Source organism: Meriones unguiculatus, chromosome 11 (genome assembly GCF_030254825.1).
Source record: "Meriones unguiculatus strain TT.TT164.6M chromosome 11, Bangor_MerUng_6.1, whole genome shotgun sequence".
NCBI lineage: Eukaryota > Metazoa > Chordata > Mammalia > Rodentia > Muridae > Meriones > Meriones unguiculatus.
Window position 1 is genome coordinate 40,936,915 of NC_083359.1, and position 20,952 is coordinate 40,957,866.

Sequence of the window (20,952 nt, forward strand, 5' to 3'; positions counted from 1 at the left end):
AGCTTTGATCCCAGTATTCTAGGAGGCAGAGGCAGGTGATGGCTGTAAGTCTGAGGCCAGCCAGAAGAACATAACTGTCCCACAAGAAGGAGGAGGAGGAGGAGGAGGAGAAGAGGATTCTCTTTTATTATTAGTTTTGCTTTTCTTCTGAGAAGGTCAGTGTGAATGTAACAGGGTCCTAGAAGTTAGCACAAGTGACTCCATGATGGAAGTTCCACTCCAGCTGTAAAACTCAGCACCTGGATGGCACCGCCTGCCTAGACTAAAACAAAGGCCTAATTCATCAAAGTCTATATAATTCTGGGAAAGTCTGAAAATGTACTAACCTTGCTTTTTTGGTGTCTGTAGTTCTGCTTCTGGCTAACTGTTCTTGTAAACTGAAGTATGTCAACCCAAAACATGGGTTTTGTGCTTAAAAGATCATACTGAGGAAGGCTCAGGGCTACACTGGGACCCTGAACTCCCAGTGTAGTTGCCAGCGGCTAATAAAGACTTTCTATTGGATTAAACCCATGTCTGAGCAGTCTTCTCTGGTGGATACCCCACGACTGTGATGTTGACAGTGCATGGTCTGAGCCACTGTGCATGTTACATGTGTGCACTGAGCCACTGTGCATGTTACATGCATGATGTGAAATCAGCCCTGGGCTCTTATTAAGCCAGCTAAGCCTGGGAGAAAGGAAGGCTCCACCCACCTTTGTGACCTTCACTTTTACATCTGATGTTTCCCCAGAGATGCCGTGAAGTCTTACCACCTGCCTGTGGCTCTCGAATCCTCTAGAACAGAGGTCCTCAACCTGTAGGTCTTGACCATTGGAAAATGCCCCGACCTGCAGGGCTTCAACGGGGTTCTTAAGGTGGAGATATTGGAAAGAATGGGGGAAAAGGGACAAGAGACGCAGGAATGAAAGCCAAGTCTGTTCATCTGATCAAGGCTTCCGTTTATTAGAAAAATTTACCCAACTTATATAGGGAGAAGACAGGAAAGGGGGAAGGTTAATCTACTGCTGCAGGAAATAGGAAGAGTGCTTTCATGGGTTAAATATTGTACGTGCAAGATACCATAAGGATGTTCTCTTAAGATATCTTACGGATGCTCTAACAAAGGATGTCCTCACAATCTATCACAATCTATCATGATTTAGGGTCTTAGATAACTCTTTCACTAAATAGCTTTAGGTCTCCACTAAATGACCTTTGCTCTCTACTTGGCTTTGGCTTCACTAGATAGCTTTGGCTCACTAATTGACTTTGGCTTCCGTAGATAGCTTTGGCTCCCGGCAGGAAAACGCATCTTTCCAATGGTTTTAGGAACTGAGACCTCTCAGTAGCAAAATTACAGTTATGAAGTAGCAAGGAAAATAAGCTTTTGGCTGGGAGTTCCTAGACCACCGGAAATATGTGTTTTCCCATGGTCCCGGCCACAGAGTCGAGAACTACTGCTCTAGAACCATGCTGCCATGTCCACCTTGGTTCTCCTCACCTGTCCCTCCTCTAGAGCTCAGAGCCAGCCCATACCTGGGGTGCAACCTTAGTTTCACAGGAGTCCAAACAGGCGGGGCTAGCCCAAGAACTCTCCTGTTGCCTCATTGTCTCCTCTACTTTCCTCAGAGAGCCAGGGTGGGAGTGAGGACACCAGCTTCTTGTACAGAACGGTTAAGAGCGGGGAGAGCGGCAGTGAATCGTCTTCGTGGACACCTCAAGCACAGTCAAGTGCTGAGAATCCTGCCTCCTGGGCCTCTCCACAGCCCACCCAGCTGTTCTAGCTTCCTGTGGCCCTAAGGGAATGCTCTGGCCTCACACCCCAACATTTTACCCAGCATTCCCTTGGCCTCTGCTTCCCTAGCCTGACCCGGAAGCATTGCTCAGCTGCAATGCTTGGGTAAGGTTGGAGCCAATCTCCCTCAGAAGGACTTCCAGTTCAAAAAGGATCACTGAGCCAAAGGGTCCCTCCTCCAGGAAGTTCTGGTGACAGAAACTACTCACTTGAGCTGAGATGTCCCTGCCTATCTTCATGGGCCTTGAAATGTGTTCACTCCCTGTCTCCGGACCTTTGCTCTGCTCATGAAAAGTGATTCTGCTGTTCCTGACAGGAATGTGACTGTCCTCAGCAGTGCCTGCCTCCAGAGCTCTATTGGTCTTCTGAAGTGCCCTAAGGCTCCCTAAGGGTCTTGTTGCCCAAGTGAGTAAGTAAAAGGACAGTATTCTGGGAAAGCACTTGCTGCTTGTAGAGAACCAGAATGCATAAAAATAAAAAAGTTAAAACAAAGCCAGGCAGTGGTGGCACCCTTCTTTAATCTCAGCACTTGGGAAGTGGAGGCAGGCAGATCTCTGAATCCAAAGCCAGCCTGGTCTACAGAGCGAGTTTCAGAGAAGCCCTGTCTCGAAACCCAAAATTAATTAATTAATTTTTAAGATAAGTCTTTTCTCAAGAGAATTGGGAATATAGTTCAATAGAGTGCTTTCCCAGATCCAGTTTTGAGCACCACTGATGGTCACCATCATCATCATGGACTGTCAGAGATAGCTCAGCATGTAAAGATGTAAAAGCACCTGTCTCCAAACATAAAGGGTTTGATGCTTGGGACCTGCATAGAAGAAAGAGAAAAAAATTCTCTAAAAACGTTTTTTGATGTCCACATTCTTATGCCTACACACAGAGAGAGTTTTAAAGTTGTGATGGCTCAGATCTGTAATATTAGTACTTAGGAAACTGAGGAACGAGAGTCAGGGTTCCAGATCACCCTCTGCTACATAGCTTGCTCAGGACAAGTCTTAGCTACATTAAGGGGAAAAAAAAAAGCCATCGGCAGGAGAGCCGTGTCCTAAAAAAGGCAGAAGAAGGAAGGAGCCACAGATCCCAGACCAGGGCGTCAGAGAAGGGCGTCTCTGGTGAAGTGTGCTCTGGGAACCAGGACAGGACTCTGCTCCGGGAAGGCCTTCCTGCTGGGGACAAAGCCAGGGTCCTCCACCTCTCCCCAGCAACCAGCTGCCTTCGGCCGGTACTGCAGCGCCCTCTGCTGAGCACCAGGAGACAGCGCGCCGAGCCCACCGCACCGACCCTGGGTGCCCAGCCCAGGCCGAACCCACCTAGCTCTGGTCAACGGAGTGGGGCTGGGAGACAACTTTCTACTTCCTACTTCAGCCTCGGGAGGGGCTAGGATTACAGACCTGCATGCAGCACTTGGCCTGGCCACTTTGGGGTGCGGGGGAGGTTGCTGGAGAGATGGCTCAGCAGCAGAGTACTTGAGATCCTGAGTTCCATGCCTAGCAACCACATGGGGGCTTACAACCATCTGTAATGGGATCTGAATCCCTCTCTTGGTGTGCATGAAAACACAGCACACATACAGAAAATACATGAATAAATAAATCCTTTTTAAAAAGACCAGGTAAAATCAATCTATTTTAGAAGAGGAGAAGGAGGAAGAGAAAGAGCAACTTTGCCAGCACGGTAACATAGGCCTGTGATCCCAGCACTTGGAGAGGCAGAGGCAGGCATGTTTCTGTGAGTTCAAGATCAGCCTGATCTACAAAGCGAGTCCAGAAGAGCCAAGGCTACACGGAGAAACTCTGTCTTGAAAAAACATATACATACATATTTATACATACATACATACATACATACATACATACAGATAGTAACTTTCAGGTTAGCTTGCTCTCCTTCCTGATCCAGCGGTCTCTCCAGGAGGGAAAGGTGAAGCCTGCTTAGCACAGAAATTTTTTATTTATTTTTATTTTTTATATTTTATTTTTTGGCAAGCCAGGAGATAACCAACGGCAAGGCTCTATGGGAGAACCACAGCCAACCCCACAGCTTCTGTTTCCCTCTGAAGAGCTGCCAACATACACTTCCAAAATCTTTAACTCCTGCTGGCCTGGATCTCGCTGTGTAGCTCAGAGTAGTGTCAAACTGGCACAGATCTGCCCGCCCCGTCTTGCGGTGCTGGGGTTAGAGGAATTCACACACATAAAGCAATAGACTGTTTTTTTAACATAAAAGTTTTTTTTTTGTTTGTTTGTTTTGTTTTTTAAGGCTGGAGATGATGTAGCACAGTATATCTATAGCAGCTGTAGCGTGGTTGAAGTCCTGGGTTCAATGTCCAATATTACAAAAATAAATGAAATGACTAATAAGAGAAAAGTGCTAGTTTGGGCCTCATGCAAAGATCAGGCTTGTTTAATAAATCCTTTTTTTTCTTTTGTTTTGTGGTTTTTGGCCCAGGCTGTCCTTATAGTCAGTATGTAGCAGAGGAAGGCCTTGGACTTCCCTGTCTTTCTGCCTCCTCGTCTAAATGGGATTACAGGCACGAAGCAGCATGCCTGGTTTTATGTGAAGGTAGGGATGGAACCCAGGCTTTCTATATGTTAGGAAGGCTCTCCACCAGCTGAGCTGTTTCTCCAACCTACCTGTGAAACCTTTGCCTTGGTTTGGGTTTAGGGTTCAGACTTCCCAGCTGAACCTCAATGCTGCTGTTTCTGCAGTGTGACTCAGGACAAATTCCTTTGTCCCCTGAGCCTCAGTTTCCTCCCTGACACAGTTTAGTCCTGGCTGTCCTGGAACTCCCTACATAGGCCAAGTTAATTTGGAGATCACAGAAATTCCCCTCCCTCTGCAACCCCAGGGCTGGGTTTAAAGGTGTGTGCAACCACACCCAGCCAAGCCTTTGGTTTGCAAGTGGGACTGTGTGAATGTGAAAAGTGCAGTGGAAGGCCTGTGCTCCGTGCTCTCTGGTTCTACTTTGCTGGATTTGATCCTGGCCCTGGAAAGTCCTCCTCCCTGGATCAACTTGGCTGAATCCTCACTGAGAGCCCAGCTCAGCTCCATTTGCCTCCAGGAGGCGTCTCTGAAGTCCTCTCACTCTGCCTCAGCTCTTGGCAGGTGTTTACATACACCTACCTGTACATGTGCCCAGTAATGCAGGGACCTCAGCAAACACCATGAGCTTCAGCGTTGACCTCTGTGGGCAACTGGCCTCTCGGCTGGATTTCTGGCCGTGTGTGTGTGTGTGTGTGTGTGTGTGTGTGTGTGTCTGTCTATGTCTATGTTTCTCAGCTGGATTCCTGGTCTGTGTGTGTGTGTGTGTGTGTGTCTGTCTGTCTGTCTGTCTGTCTATGTCTATGTCCCTCAGCTGGATTCCTGGCCCTTTTGTGTGTGTGTGTGTGTGTGTGTGTGTCTGTCTGTCTATGTCTATGTCCCTCAGCTGGATTCCTGGCCCCTTTGTGTGTATGTGTGTGCATGTCTGTGTATCTATGTGTATGTTTGTATGTGGTGTATGTGTTTGTATGTGTGTGTGTGGATATGAGGAAATGAACACATTTACCTATATGCACATCCATGTGGAGGCCAGGGATTTACCTTGACTGCCTTCCTCTATTACTTATTGTGAAAGGCCACATCTCTTTCCTAAGCCAGAGCTTGCACATTTGGGTAGTGTATCTGACCATTGAACACTGTCTCCATCCCCACCTCCATTCCCACCCACCCCCTACCTCTCCCAATGTGTGGTTTCAGACTTGCAATTTTGTGTAGGTGCTGGGAACCCAAACTCAGGTTTTTCTTCTTGAACAGAAAGCACCTTACCAATGAGCCATCTCCCAAACTCCACCAACCTACCCCCCACAGTTTTTTTTTTAATCCCTTAGTGCCAAGAAGAGCATGGTGAGAACAAGCAGTTGGCAAATGTTTAACGGCCTCCCTGAGGCCCCTTGGCCAGCCAGAGAACCCTGCACACTGCAAAGCCAGCAGCTGACAGCTGGGAGAGCCTCTGGTGCCCACCACCCTGCACAGTGGTGGTCCTTGAGCTGAGCCCTCAGGCTTAGAGCTTAGGCTCTCTGTAGGCCCCAAATCCTGGCCAGACCACCTCCCCCCTTCAGTTCTGCTCACAGAATCCTCTCAGACCCAAGGATCGCACTTGGACGCACCATTCATGCAGATGCTGTATTTATTAGCAGTTGGGTTTAGAAGTACCTGGCAAAGACGGTCAGCCTAGTTGGCCTTGCGCCTTAGTTTGAACATGTACCGTTTACCGTCCCCCAACGAGGACGAAAGGCCCTGATGCCACCAAACCCATAAAAGCCACAAAGGCCCCTGAGCACATAGTCGGGTTTGTCAGCAGCCTCAAAGAACTCCTGAATAGTACGGCGGGTCCCGAATAAAATTTCTCGTGGCATGTTGGTTGAAAAGCCAAGTTGATTGAAATAGAGATTGAATCTGCCAAAGATGATAGTGATGCTTTCGTCCTTATTCAGGAGGGCTTCCTGGGTATTTTTAGTCTCGTAGCCATATATTTGTCCCCAGTCATCTCCAAATCTCATCTGAATACTAGGAAAAAAGAAAAGCTTTGACTAGTCATCCAGACACAAGACCAGCCTTTCTGGATCCGTGTCACCCCTCCCCCACTCTCTTTTGGCTTCTTGAGACCTACTAGTCTCTGAGTATGGCAAAGCCACTCTCAGACACTGTGATCTGGAGCCCATTGTTTAGTCTCTTGGGAACTCAGTTCCCTTGTGTGCACAGGAGACCTCACAGAGCAGAGCAGAACTCTGGAACCTGCTCATTTAGACCCTCAAAAGGAGCAGCTGTGGTCACAGAGAGGTTGCCCCTGGCCAAGTGGGCACTTTCTCAGCAAATCACAGAACAGGTACCCTGCACAGCCCTAGGGGACTTCCCCAACCCCACCCACTGAGTCCACCCGAGTCCTCATTCTTGGTGTTCCAGAGCTTTCTCAGCCTTGTTTGCACACTGTCTTCAATCTTTCTGGCTCTTCCCTTCTCCATTTCTTATGCGTCTGGTATCCTGTAAGTACAGCGCAGAAACCCACCCCAGGCCTCAGGCCCACAATCTTTTTTTTCTTTTTTATTTCTTTTTATTATTATTAATATTATTATTAGTTACATTTTATTAATTCTATATCCCATCTGTATCCCACTCCCTTATTCCCTCCCAACTCCACCCTTTCTCCCTCATCTCCTCCCTGCCCCTTTCCAAGTTCACAGGACCTCCTCCCCTTTCGTCTGACCATGTTTTATCAGGTATCTTCAGGACTGGCTGCAAAGTCCTCCTCTGTGGTCTAGCAGGACTGCTCCTCCCTTGGGGGAGGGAGGTCAAAGAGCCCCCAGCCTTAAAGGACTGACTTTGAGTTTTTGCTTCCAACATATCTTACCAATAATATCTAGTCTGAGGTCCACTCTGACCCTCACTGCTAAGACTCTATCCTGACAGATTAGATTTTGCTATCAAGTGTGGGGACTGAGGGGCCTTTGTGGTTGACGTGAGTAGGAAGAAACGTCTCCAGCTATCCTTGGTCAACCCAGGAGGCAACAGCAGGATTCAGTAGGAACAGGCCTGTCTGCAAGAGAGGTGACAAGGGGACAGGTACAAGCAAAGGTTTGGCTGGTGGCTCTGTGACTCTGAAAATCAAATGGCCTTAACAAACCCTGGAAGCCAGATGGGGATTCTGTGGGAAGCCTCTCTTAGTGGATCATCTATGTGGGTTCCTGACACCATGTGAAGAACTGGGACCCAGCGGTAGGGGCTGTGACCCTGAGCCCACTTACCCGGCAATCGCACGACCTTTAAAATATACCCGAATTCCTGTTAAGATTTTTCCTTCAGGTATGCTAGTGCAGAAATGTGTGCCACTTTCTCTACCGTAGTAAGCTGTGTGGATGAAAACCCAGGAAAGAGTGAGCCCGTCAGCCATGTGGATAACCTGTCTTCCCACCCTTGAAGCAGAGAAGGAGAGTCCCATGACAATATGGAGTCTGTGACAAAGGCTGGGAAGAGTCCCATGTCTCCTGGGTTGAGAACAATGAGGTGGCCACCAGGGAGAGGAGCAGACTCCAGACCTGACTTACTTTCTGCCGAAAAGGTGGGGGTCCCCAGGAGGGCTAGGACCAGCAAGGACAGCATGGCCTCCAGCCGAAACATCTGAAGCTCTGAGGGAAAGAGCAAAGGCTACTCAGCTCCTAGACAGGGAGGCAGCTGGACTTCGCCGTGCCCACCCCCGGGAGCCATGGCACCTTACCTGGCTGGGAGAATTCTCTCTGAGTGCCTGTACTTGGACCTCCTTCCCTTCCCCTTATATGCTCCTGGAGTCTCTTGGGCCCCTGTCCAGGAGGAAGGAGCCACAGGCCATCAGAGGAACAGGACGGAGCTGGTGGGGGGCTCTCCCTTGGGTTGTTCCCAGAGCCATCTGGGGAGGCTCCCAGACACACTGTTTGCCCACTTGGCACTGCAGCCTACATCAATCAACAGGGCTGGTGACAGTGACAGACATTTATTTCCATTGTCACCTCTGAGTTCTCTCTCATGGGCACCTGATCAGAACTTGACTGTAGGCATGGGAGAAGTTTGCTGAGAGTCTAGCTCAGCTCCCTTTGCCTCCAGGAGGCGTCTCTGAAGTCCTCTCACTCTGCCTCAGCTCTTGCCAGGTGCTTCCATACACCTACCTGTACATGTGCCCAGTAATGCAGGGACCTCAGCAAACACCATGAGCTTCAGCGTTGACCTCTGTGGGCAACTGGCCTCTCGGCTGGATTCCTGGCCATGTGTGTGGGTGGGTGTGTATCTGTGTGTCTGTGTGTCTGTGTCTATGTCCATCAGCTGGATTCCTGGCCATGTGTGTGGGTGTGTGTGTGTCTGCGTGTGTGTGTGTGTGTGTGTCTGTGTGTCTGTGTGTCTGTGTGTCTGTGTTTATGTTTCTCAGCTGGATTCCTGGTCGCTTTGTGTGTGTGTGTGTGTGTGTGTGTGTATGCCTCTGTGTGTGTGTGTCTATGTCTATGTCCCTCAGCTGGATTCCTGGCCCCTTTGTGTGTATGTGTGTGTGTGTCTGTGTATCTATGTGTATGTATATATGTGGTGTATGTGTTTGTTTGTGTGTGTGGATGAGGAAATGAACACATTTACCTATATGCACATCCATGTGGAGGCCAGGGATTTACCTTGACTGCCTTCCTCTATTACTTATTGTGAAAGGCCACACCTCTTTCCTAAGCCAGAGCTTGCACATTTAGCTAGACTGCCTGACCATTGAACACCTGTGGTCAGCCTGTCTCCATCCCCACCTCCATTCCCACCCACCCCCTACCTCTCCCAATGTGTGGTTTCAGACTTGCAATTTTGTGTAGGTGCTAGGAACCCAAACTCAGGTTTTCCTTCTTGAACAGAAAGCACCTTACCAACGAGCCATCTCCCAAACTCCACCAACCTCCCCCACACACACTTTTTTTTTTTTATCCCTTAATGCCAAGAACAGGGTGGTGAGAACAAGTGGTTGGCAAATGTTTAACGGCCTCCCTGAGGCCCTTTGGCCAGCCTGGGACGCTGCAGAGCCAGCAGCTGACAGCTGGGAGAGCCTCTGGTGCCCACCACCCTGCACAGTGGTGGTCCTTGAGCTGAGTCCTCAGGCTTAGAGCTTAGGCTCTCTGTAGGCCCCAAATCCTGGCCAGACCACCTCCCCCCTTCAGTTCTGCTCACAGAATCCTCTCAGACCCAAGGATCGTACTTGGATGCACCGTTCATGCAGATGCTGTATTTATTAGCAGTTGGGTTTGGAAGTACCTGGCACAGACCACGTCAGCTTGGGTAGTCCCCCAAAGAGGACGAAAGACCCTGAAGCCACCCACCACAAAAAAGCCACAAAAGGCCCAGAACACATGCTCGGGTTTGTCAGCGTCCTCAAAAAACTCCTGAATAATAGGGTAGGTCCAGAATAAAATTTCTCGTGGCATGTCAGTTGTAAAGCCAAGTTGATTGAAATAGAGATTGAATCTGCAAAAGGTGATAGTGATGCTTTCGCCCTCTGTCAGTTCGGCTTCCTGGGTATCTCTAGTCTTGTAGCCATATATTTGTCCCCAGTCATCTCCAAATTTCATCTGAATACTAGGAAAGAAGAGAAGCTTTGAATAGTCATCCACACACAAGACCAGCCTTCCTGGGTCCTTGGCGCACCTCCCCCGACTCTCTTTTGGCTTCTTGAGACCTACTAGTCTCTGAGTGTGGCAAAGTTTGCACACTGTCTTCAATCTTTCTGGCTCTTCCCCTCTCCATTCCTCATGTGTCTGGTGTCCTCTGAGCACAGCACAGAAACCCACCCCAGGCCTCAAGCCCCCAGTCTTAAAGGACTGACTTTGGGTTTTCTGCTTCCAACATATCTTACCACTAATATCTAGTTTGAGGTCCACTCTGACCGTCACTGCTAAGACTCTATCCTGACAGATTAGATTTTGCTATCAAGTGTGGGGACTGAGGGGCCTTTTGTGGTTGACTTGAGTAGAGAGAAGCATCACCAGCCATCTTCTATGAACCCGGGAGGCAACAGCAGGATTCAGTAGGAATAGGCCTGTGTGCGGGAGAGGTGACAAGGGAAAAGGGACAAGCAAAGGTTTGGCTGGTGTTTCCATGACTCTAAAAATCAAATGGCCTTAACAAGCCCTGGAAGCCAGATGGGGATTCTGTGGGAAGCCTCTCTTAGTGGACCATCTACGTGGGTTCCTGACACCATGTGAAGAACTGGGACCCAGTGGTAGGGGCTGTGGCCCTGAGCCTACTTACCCGGCAATCACACGACCTTTAAAATATGCCTGAATTCCTATTTTGTCCTTCAGATATGCTAGTCCAGAAATGTGTGCCAACTCTTTTACCATAGTAAGCTGTGTGGACGAAAACCCAGGAAAGAGAGAGCCCATCAGCCATGTGGATAACCTGTCTTCCCACCCTTGAAGCAGTGAAGGAGAGTCCCGTGACAATATGGAGTCTGTGGTAAAGGCTGGGAAGAGTCCCCATGTCTCCTGGGTTGAGAACAATGAGGTGGCCACCAGGGAGAGGAGCAGACTCCAGACTTGACTTATTTCCTGCTGAAAAGGCGGGGGTCCCCAGGAGGGCTAGGACCAGCAAGGACAGCATGGCTTCCAGCTGAAACATCTGAAGCTCTGAGGGAAAGAGCAAAGGCTACTCAGCTCCTAGACAGGGAGGCAGCTGGACTTCGCCGTGCCCACCCCCGGGAGCCATGGCACCTTACCTGGCTGGGAGAATTCTCTCTGGGTGCCTGTACTTGGACCTCCTTCCCTTCCCCTCACCTCTTGCCAGGTGCTTCCATACACCTGCCTGTACATGTGCCCAGTAATGCAGGGACCTCAGCAAACACCATGAGCTTCAGCTTGACCTCTGTGGGCAACCGGCCTCTCGGATGGATTCCTGGCCATGTGTATGGGTGTGTGTGTGTCTGTGTGTCTGTGTGTCTGTGTCTATGTCCCTCAGCTGGATTCCTGGCCCCTTTGTGTGCATGTCTGTGTATCTATGTGTATGTTTGTATGTGGTGTATGTGTTTGTGTGTGTGTGTGGATATGAGGAAATGAACACATTTACCTATATGCACATCCATGTGGAGGCCAGGGATTTACCTTGACTGCCTTCCTCTATTACTTATTGTGAAAGGCCACATCTCTTTCCTAAGCCAGAGCTTGCACATTTGGGTAGTGTATCTGACCATTGAACACCTATGGTCAGCCTGTCTCCATCCCCACCTCCATTCCCACCCACCCCCTACCTCTCCCAATGTGTGGTTTCAGACTTGCAATTTTGTGTAGGTGCTGGGAACCCAAACTCAGGTTTTCCTTCTTGAACAGAAAGCACCTTACCAATGAGCCATCTCCCAAACTCCACCAACCTACCCCCCACAGTTTTTTTTTTAATCCCTTAGTGCCAAGAAGAGCGTGGTGAGAACAAGCAGTTGGCAAATGTTTAACGGCCTCCCTGAGGCCCCTTGGCCAGCCAGAGAACCCTGCACACTGCAAAGCCAGCAGCTGACAGCTGGGAGAGCCTCTGGTGCCCACCACCCTGCACAGTGGTGGTCCTTGAGCTGAGCCCTCAGGCTTAGAGCTTAGGCTCTCTGTAGGCCCCAAATCCTGGCCAGACCACCTCCCCCCTTCAGTTCTGCTCACAGAATCCTCTCAGACCCAAGGATCGCACTTGGACGCACCATTCATGCAGATGCTGTATTTATTAGCAGTTGGGTTTGGAAGTACCTGGCACAGACCACGTCAGCTTGGGTAGCCATGTGCCTTAGTTTGAACATGTACCGTTTACCGTCCCCCAACGAATACTCAAGGACCTGAAGCCACCCACCACATAAAAGCCACAAAGGCCCCTGAAATCATGGTTGGGTTTGTCAGCGTCCTCCAAGAACTCCTGAATATTAGGGTAGGTCCCCAATAAAATATTTCGTGGCCTGTCAGTTGTAAAGCCAAGTTGGTTGAAATAGATATTGAATGTGCCGAAGACGGTAGTGATGCTTTCGCCCTCAGCCAGTTCCTCTTCCTGGGTATCTCTAGTCTGGTAGCCATATATTTGTCCCCAGTCATCTCCAAATTTCATCTGAATACTAGGAAAATAGAAAAGCTTTGAATAGTCATCCACACACAAGACCAGCCTTCCTGGATCCCTGGCACCCTCCCCCCACTCTCTTTTGGCTTCTTGAGACCTACTAGTCTCTGAGTGTGGCAAAGTTTGCACACTGTCTTCAATCTTTCTGGCTCTTCCCCTCTCCATTCCTCATGTGTCTGGTGTCCTCTGAGCACAGCACAGAAACCCACCCCAGGCCTCAAGCCCCCAGTCTTAAAGGACTGACTTTGGGTTTTCTGCTTCCAACATACCTTACCACTAATATCTAGTCTGAGGTCCACTCTGACCCTCACTGCTAAGACCCTAACCTGACAGATTAGATTTTGCTATCAAGTGTGGGGACTGAGGGACCTTTTGTGGTTGACTTGAGTAGGGAGAAGCATCTCCAGCCATCTTCAATCAACCCGGGAGGCAACAGCAGGGTTCAGTAGGAATAGGCCTGTGTTCAGGACAGGTGACAAGGGGACAGAGACAAGCCAAAGGTTTGGCTGGTGTTTCTGTGACTCTGAAAATGAAATGGCCTTAACAAGCCCTGGAAGCCAGATGGGGATTCTGTGGGAAGCCTCTCTTAGTGGACCATCTACGTGGGTTCCTGACACCATGTGAAGAACTGGGACCCAGTGGTAGGGGCTGTGGCCCTGAGCCCACTTACCCGGCAATCGCACGACCTTTAAAATATACCCGAATTCCTTTGAAGGCTTTTCCTTCGGGTGCTGTAGTGCAGAAATGTGTGCCAACTTTTTTACCATAGTAATCTGTGTGGATGAAAACCCAGAAAAGAGAGAGCCCATCAGCCATGTGGATAAACTGTCTTCCCACCCTTGAAGCAGAGAAGGAGAGTCCCATGACAATATGGAGTCTGTGACAAAGGCTGGGAAGAGTCCCCATGTCTCCTGGGTTGAGAACAATGAGGTGGCCACCAGGGAGAGGAGCAGACTCCAGACCTGACTTACTTTCTGCCGAAAAGGTGGGGGTCCCCAGGAGGGCTAGGACCAGCAAGGACAGCATGGCCTCCAGCCGAAACATCTGAAGCTCTGAGGGAAAGAGCAAAGGCTACTCAGCTCCTAGACAGGGAGGCAGCTGGACTTCGCCGTGCCCACCCCCGGGAGCCATGGCACCTTACCTGGCTGGGAGAATTCTCTCTGGGTGTCTGTACTTGGACCTCCTTCCCTTCCCCTTATATGCTCCTGGAGTCTCTTGGGCCCCTGTCCAGGAGGAAGGAGCCACAGGCCATCAGAGGAACAGGAAGGAGCTGTGGGGGGCTCTCCCTGGGGGAGTTCCGAAAGCCATCTGGGGAAGCTCCCGGACACACTGTTTGCCCACTTGGCACTGCAGCCTACATCAACAGGGCTGGTGACAGTGACAAGTATTTGTTTCCATTGTCACCTCTGGGTTCTCTCTCATGGGCACCTGATCAGAACTTGACTGTAGACGTGGGGGAGGTTTGCTGAGAACCCTGCTCAGCCTGGCAGGTGTCAACCAGCTATGGGTGACAGAACTACTGACCTCAGCAACTGTACAGAGCAGGCCCAGGGCCTCAGTAAATTGAGGCAGCCTCCTGGTCTCTCCTACTACGAAGAGTCCCTCCACGCTCCCAGCCAACATCAAAGCTCCTGGGACAACAGCCTTGCTCCTTCTGCCCTGCTTAAGGAACAAACAAGAGACACTTGCAAAACAGTTGCTTGACCTGTCTCTCAGGTGTCTGTGGCAGTCTCTCTCCCATGCTGGATTTAGGTATCGTAAGGGTGAACAGAATGAGAGACTCACAGGTCATGGGATAGGGAGACACACAAGACATGATAGTTCCCTTGGGAAAAGGCAGAGAGTGAAATCTCTTGTCTTACCCATCTGGCAGAACCCAAGAAAGCAGGCTGAGGTAGGTTCCATGCCTGCCTGCACGTGTGCCGGTGAGTGTGCATGTGTGTTACTGAGAACCACCTTTGGCAAGTGCTGGACCAACCACCGGGTAGAGTTTCTGAGGTCAGCGGCCCTGTCGCTCAGAGCTGGTTGGCGGAACTTATACAGCTCCTGTTGCTATGTATGTGCACGTGGAGTCGGGGCACACGAATGTGGGTGCCTGGTGGGCATCAAGCGGCTTTTTCTTTCTCTTGTCCTCCTCCTCCTCCTCTTCCTCCTTCTCTTTTTTCTTTGACAGGATCTCCCTCTATGACCCTGGCTGGCCAGGAACTCACTACATAAATTCACTTTACCTCAAGTTCTCAAAGATCAGAGTCTGCCTGCCAAAAGCTGCGATTAAAGGCCTGGTTTTCTACACCTGCAATTTTCCTTTCTTTTAATAAAAAAAAAAAAAAAAAAAAAAAAAGTGCAAATATGGATGGTTTTGCCTGCATACATACATGTCTGTGTACCACTTTTATGCTTGGTACCTCTGGAAGCCAGAGCAAGGCATCAGATGCCCTGGAACTAGAGTTACAGTCATATTAGTGCTGGAAGTTCAACCCAGGTCCCCTGGAAGAACAGTCAGCATTCATAGCTGCTGAGCCCCCTTGCTCGCCCTTGACTCCTATGTTGAGACCGTCTCTCACTAAACCCAGAGCTCACTGATTAAGCTAGACTGGTTGGTCAACAGACGCCAAGCATCCTCCTTTCCAAGGATCCTTTCCCTTCGCCAGTGTCACAGGCATGGGCTGCTGCACCCCACTTTTTATGTGGGCACTAGGAATCAAACTCAGATCCTTACGTGTGATGTCAAATGCCTTACCAACTCAACCATCTCCCTCTTACCCCCTCAAGCCCCAAGCGCCCCTCCTTTGTCTGGGTGCTGATGTTTCTCTCCACGCTTATGTCCTGGGTAGCTTGCTCTACTTCCCCCTGTCCATCCTCCATCTGCCCCTGCTCAGCCCCTTTTTGAAGGAAGACCCATGAAAGGAACACACAGACCCCTGTTTGTTTTATACTGTCATTCCCAGACTTCACCCCAGTGACTGAAAAACATCCCATGGAAGTGGTCTGCCAAAGACGGGAATGAGTAAGATAATGATGGAGAAGATGAAGACTATTTGGTACCTGACCTGGAGCAGAGAGCAACTTTAGGAAGAGAATCCTCAGGGTCTCTGGAAATAGTGCAAGATCATGATTGACGATAGTGAGCGGAAGCCAGACTTCCAGCTCATGAGGGATGTGATGGATGAACTTTGGTCTCTGCTGTGCCTTGTGGCTTTCATCTGTTATATATGGGGGGAGGGGGGATCACAGAATCTACCCTCGGTGTTGCTATGAGGATCCAGAGATTTTCCGCCTAAGATGCCTGTGCTGTGCGGGTCAAGGTCATTCTCCGGGAAGAAAAGACAAAGGCCTAGAAATAACAGATACATGTCTCTAGGGTGGCAGAGGGCCAATACCACAGTGAGTCTCCTGTTTTGGAGCACTGAGGAGGAGTCGTGAGAAGGAGCGTGACTCCTCCCTGTGTTGTCTCCCTCACCTTGGTGAATGGATTTTGAGAGCAAATCAATGTGTCTTGATACCCTTCTGTGCTTACAAAGGGCTGCAGACAATGGCCTTATTTTACACAGACTGGCTCTTGGCTAGGAGCTGGTGTCATGGGGATGGCAGTGAGGGATGGTCTGCAAAGCCAGGAGGGACCTCTGTTACCTGAACCAGGAGCTATGAATACCTACAGAAAGGGGTAGGAACACTGGAGACTCAAAGGCCGAACTAGCCTGCCATGTGTTTCCGCAATAAGAATGCTTTTCATGTGTTTTTAACCATCAGAAAAGTTAAAAAACAGAAAAATATTTTGTGACTCATTAAAGCATTCAGGGTTGGAGCGATAGTTCAGCGGTTAAGAGTGTGTGGGCGATCAGAGGACTCAGAGCCAGCAGCCAGCCTCACATCTGGTGGCTCATACCACTTGCAGCTCTAGCTCCAGGAGATGGAATGCCTTCTTCCGGCCCCCAGGGACACTTACATTCACACGAACACCCCCCCCGTGTGGACACACACACGCGCACACAATTAAAAAGAAATCTTTTCTTTTTTGAATACAGGGTCTTACAATGTAGCCCTGGTCTAGCCTAGAACTCACTATGTAGACCAGGCTGGCCTCCTACTCAAGATCTGTCTGCCTCCGCCTCCCCTGAGAAAGAAAGAAAAAAAGAAAGAAAGAAAGAAAGAAAGAAAGAAAGAAAGAAAGAAAGAAAGAAAGAAAGAAAGAAAGAGATTTCTGCAATCTTTATGCTTTTCTTGTCTCCAAAGTCTAGAGCCAGGGTACTTGTCAGCCATCAGCGACTGCTTACGGCTCACAAAGTGCCCAGCGGTGCTGTCCAGCTTTTCACACGGTCCGCTGACCCTGCACATACTCCTTCCCCTGGAGCAATTGCAGCCTTGTCCCTGGCTGGCTGGACAAATTAGAATGTAGGGGTCTCTCTTCAGCAGCCTTCTCTAACGGGGGCTAAGAAGAGGCTCTCTTACCCCTACGCCTGCCCCTGGCTCTGAGAACCACACTGCACTAGGGAGGCCCGATGGGTGCTGCAGGGGTGAGCTCCCCCGCCCCTGCCCCCCAGCCCTCCTTCTGCTCCCTACTCCACAGGCACAGATATGTGGAGGCTTGGCCGGAGACAGGGCAGCAGGTCCCCTCCTGAAGCCCCAGGAGGATCCCAGGGAAGCGGAGGCGGAGGCGGAAGGCCCTAAGCTCTTGGCAGACACAGTCCTGGAGACAGGAGCCTGGAAGGAACACAAAGGGGGCTTGTGTTCTGTCCCAATCCAGCCCAAGGGCGCTTTTTGTGGGTTTGCTGTCACTTCAAGTGTCAAAAGGACGGTCTGTCTGATTGAGAGTCAAGGAAGTACCCCTGAGTGGAGGATGCAGAGGAAGGAACAGACAGTGGCTGGTCTCACCAGAGGGAATTGTGGGCTTTGCCCAGTTCCATAAGTAAGGAACGCTTTCATAGTGTTGAGATGCAATGATGGCTAGCACAGGTTCACACACCCACACTTGAAAATGCACCCTCACCCAGCTATACCCACGCTAAACAGGTACAATCCTCACATACACAGGTGTGTGTGTGGGGGTCCAGTCTCAAAAGGGTCTTTCTCTGTGACCCCTCAGCTACAGAGCTGGCCCTGAGCCTACACTAAGGAGTGTTCAACACAGGCCCTTTGTCCCTCAGGATCAGGACTCCCCCAAAGGGGGATTTACTAGGCATTTATCAACTGCCCTGGGCACAGCCCAGTCTGCACTGTGCCAGGGACTGGAACAATGGGGGCCTTCTCCTTCAGCAGAGGTGGGCCTTGGACTGCCGAGTCCCCGTGTGGCAGGAGCTTGTCCTAACATGAGGCTCTGATCTCCCTTCTCTCCCCGTGTGGAGCTAGCAGAGACCCCTCCGGACACTCTGGATGACTGGATCTCCATTGGCAGCCCACTTAGAGGCACCTGCACCGCCCCATGCCAGTCAACTACAGAAAGCTTCTGTCCTCACTTGGAGGCTAGATCCTGGGTCCCTGGCTCTGGTCTTGGGACATTCTGGCCAGAGTGTGATTTCTGGGGCCAAGGAGGAAGCTGGCTCCTCCACATGTCCCCAGCTGATCCCCGAGGCCACAGGAACCAGAGGAGACTACAGGGGGTGAAGAACCAGAAGCCAAATGGACGGTCTGTCTGATTGAGAGTCAAGGAAGTACCCCTGAGTGGAGGATGCAGAGGAAGGAACAGACAGTGTCTCGTCTCTCTACAAAGAGGCACAGAGGCTGCCCCTGTACACAGACCTGAGCTGATGCTACCAGGAAAAGGCACTAAGAAGCAACCAGAATGGTGGAGGTTGAGTTATTTCTGTATTACTGAAATACCCAGCAACCATCTCCAAAATCCCACTGAGTGCCTTTCTCTGTGCTAAGCATTTTTGCTATCCAGGAAACTCAACACTTTACTAGAAAACCAAGGTACCAGTCATATGCATTTCCTCATCATGAACATAATTAAAATTCCATCTGTAGGTCAGTGAGATCGCTCAGTGGGTAGAGGTGCTTGCCACCAAACCTGCCAACCTGAGTTCTCTACCTGGGACCCATATGATGGAAGAAAAGAACGGATTCCTGCATGTTGTCCTCTGACAACTTCAAGATAGGAAATGGGTTGAAGCGGAGCTGGGCTATGACAGGTGGGTAGCTCTACCTTGAGTACGGGAGGATGTATGTGCTTCTGGTCTCGGGTGTTTGGTGTTGACACCAGTTGAGACTAGAACAGGAGGAGTTATGAGGCCGCTGCCCCAGCAACTTGGAAGGAGGAAATGCTCTGCTGTGAATGTAATTTTGAGTTCTGACATTTTTCTTCTAATCAGTTTTCACCCCAAACTAGCCGTAGGTAGTACGGGGTCTCCAATCCTCAGAGCAAGTCCCTAGACTCACCTCCTTTCTCCTAGCTTCCTGGACTGCCCGGGATCACTCACAGACAACCGGGAGACAAAGGGACACATTCAGGCATCTAGTCCAAAGCCGTTAAACCGTGGGGTTACGTCACTGAATGTAAGAGTGAGGAGCAGTAACAGCAAAGGAGTTCTGAAAGTGTGATGGCTAAACAAAAAAATCAAATTCACAATGAATCTGAGGTCTTCCTGGTAGGTCTTGTCCACGCTGCATCCTGGGGCTTCGCTGCAGCCGTGGTTCTAAACTCATGTGTTCAGTGTCTTGTGCCCCCGTACCACACAAGGCCAACAAAAGCTGCCAGAAGGGCTCGGGCTCAGATTCAAGACTATTGTATGATATCAATTGCAGTGGTTTTCACTGTGCATTCAAAGTGTTCTGCTCTTATGGAAATGTAATAGTTTAATAACAGGAAACAAAGTCTCAAATCTTTTTCCCATGTCATTCTTCAGCACGTTAAGAATCCAGTTGTTCTGTCTTTGGATTGTAGACAAGTAAGCATCTCGTTAACACACATATTTGCGTTCATTAAAAACAATGTCGAAGGACAGCTATGGTGGCACACACCTTTAATACCATCACTCAGAGGCAGGGGTAGGCTGATCTTTGTAAGTTCAAGTCCAGCCTAGTCTACATAGCAAGTTCCAGGCTAGCCAAGGAAACATACTAAAATCCTGTCTCAAAAAAAAAAAAAAAAAAATTGGTGAAAAGGAAAGGCTGGGGAAAATGCTCAGCAGTGAAGAGCACCGGCTGCTCTTCCAGAAATCCTGAGTTCAATTCTCAGCCACCACACAGTGGCTCACAACCATCCATCATGGGATCCGATGCCCTCTTCTGTCATGCAGGCACACATGCGAACAGAGCGCTCATACACAACAAAATACCCGATACATAAATAATAATTTTTGAATAGTGAAAGAGGGCTGGAGAAACAGCTCAGTGATTAAGAATTTTCTCTGTGCTTCCCAAGGACCACACATCAGTGGCTCATAGCCACCTGTGACTCCAGCTTCGGAGGACCTGACAGGCCCTCCTAACCTCCCCAGGAACACACACACACACACACACACACACACACACAGGAATGAGTATTTTTAAATAGTAAAACTTGCATATACTAAAGAATTGTTTTGGAAGAAGGTTCTTTGTGATCTATTGTCAACAAATGTGTACCCCTATTTTATATGCTCATATTCTGGGGTCCCATCAAAAACTTCTCCAGTCAGGGACTGGAGAGCTATCCCAGTGATTAAGAGCACTGTTGCTCCTCAAGCCGACAAAGTTCAGTTTCCAGCACTTTCGTCAGCTGGTAGAACCTTAAAACCGCCCTGGAGAGCCAACGCCCTCTTCTGGCCTGTGCCTGCAACTGTCCTATGTTCATAGCCCCACACAGACACATGCACACACATAATTAAAATTTAAAGATTAACTAGATCGCCTCTAAAAAAAATCCTCCAGTGAAAAGAGTCAGAAGTGCAGAAAGTTAGGAAGTCCTGCTCTAGGTGATGTAACTAATTAGCCACCCCAGTTCCTCATCAACCCTTACATCCATGGAGACGCCCTCAGACCCCTGCCCCAGTCCAGGCCACTGTTTTCTCCACAATGCCCCCCCCACTCTCGATCCCACCCCTAGGCTCCAGTTCTGTGCTTTCCATCTTCTCTCTCTCTCTCTCTATCTATCTCTATCTCTATCTCTATCTCTCTCTTTCTCTGTGTCTCTCTCTCTCTCTAGCTCCTTTGTTTTTCGAGACAGGATTTCTCTGCGTAGCCTTGGTAGCCTTGTCTGTCCTGGACTTGCTCTGTAGACCAGGCTGGCCTCAAACTAACAGCAATCCACCTGCCTCTGCCTCCGCGAGTGCTGGGATTAAAGGCATGCGCCACCACACCCTGGCTGAAAAGCTGCTTCTTGCTGGCAGTCTTCCAGTGCTCCAGCAGCGTGTCGGTGGCCCCTGCCCACACACGCAGGGCTCACTTGATAGCTGTGAACTGCCGTTTGTCTGCATCTGTTCCACTTAGAGAGACCCTGTGCCCTCACCAGCTTTTCCGGAAATTAAGTAGAGGATGTAAAGGCAAAAGCAGACTTATCAAATAGCCGGGTAGGATTTCAGATTCAGTGGTGCATTTGGGGTTCTGGGAGCTGGCAAGCCCCTCAGATACAATGCTCCCTTGAA

The 20,952-nt window shown here is 49.7% G+C and overlaps 2 protein-coding genes across 2 annotated transcripts; both read right to left on the reverse strand.

Annotated features, from left to right (window-relative positions):
- Window positions 1-5,937: 5,937 nt before the first annotated feature.
- LOC132646477 (prostatic spermine-binding protein-like) lies at window positions 5,938-8,110 on the reverse strand. Its single transcript, XM_060365035.1, has 4 exons — window positions 8,034-8,110; window positions 7,864-7,944; window positions 7,564-7,666; window positions 5,938-6,328 (listed from the first exon to the last, which is right to left on the reverse strand). The coding sequence occupies exons 2-4, from the start codon at window positions 7,934-7,936 to the stop codon at window positions 6,010-6,012; spliced, it is 495 nt and encodes a 164-aa protein (XP_060221018.1). The 5' UTR covers window positions 7,937-7,944; window positions 8,034-8,110; the 3' UTR covers window positions 5,938-6,009.
- A 3,886-nt stretch (window positions 8,111-11,996) lies between these two features.
- On the reverse strand, window positions 11,997-13,624 carry LOC110544719 (prostatic spermine-binding protein-like). Its single transcript, XM_060365036.1, has 4 exons — window positions 13,533-13,624; window positions 13,363-13,443; window positions 13,062-13,164; window positions 11,997-12,389 (listed from the first exon to the last, which is right to left on the reverse strand). The coding sequence occupies exons 2-4, from the start codon at window positions 13,433-13,435 to the stop codon at window positions 12,071-12,073; spliced, it is 495 nt and encodes a 164-aa protein (XP_060221019.1). The 5' UTR covers window positions 13,436-13,443; window positions 13,533-13,624; the 3' UTR covers window positions 11,997-12,070.
- Between the last annotated feature and the right edge of the window lie 7,328 nt (window positions 13,625-20,952).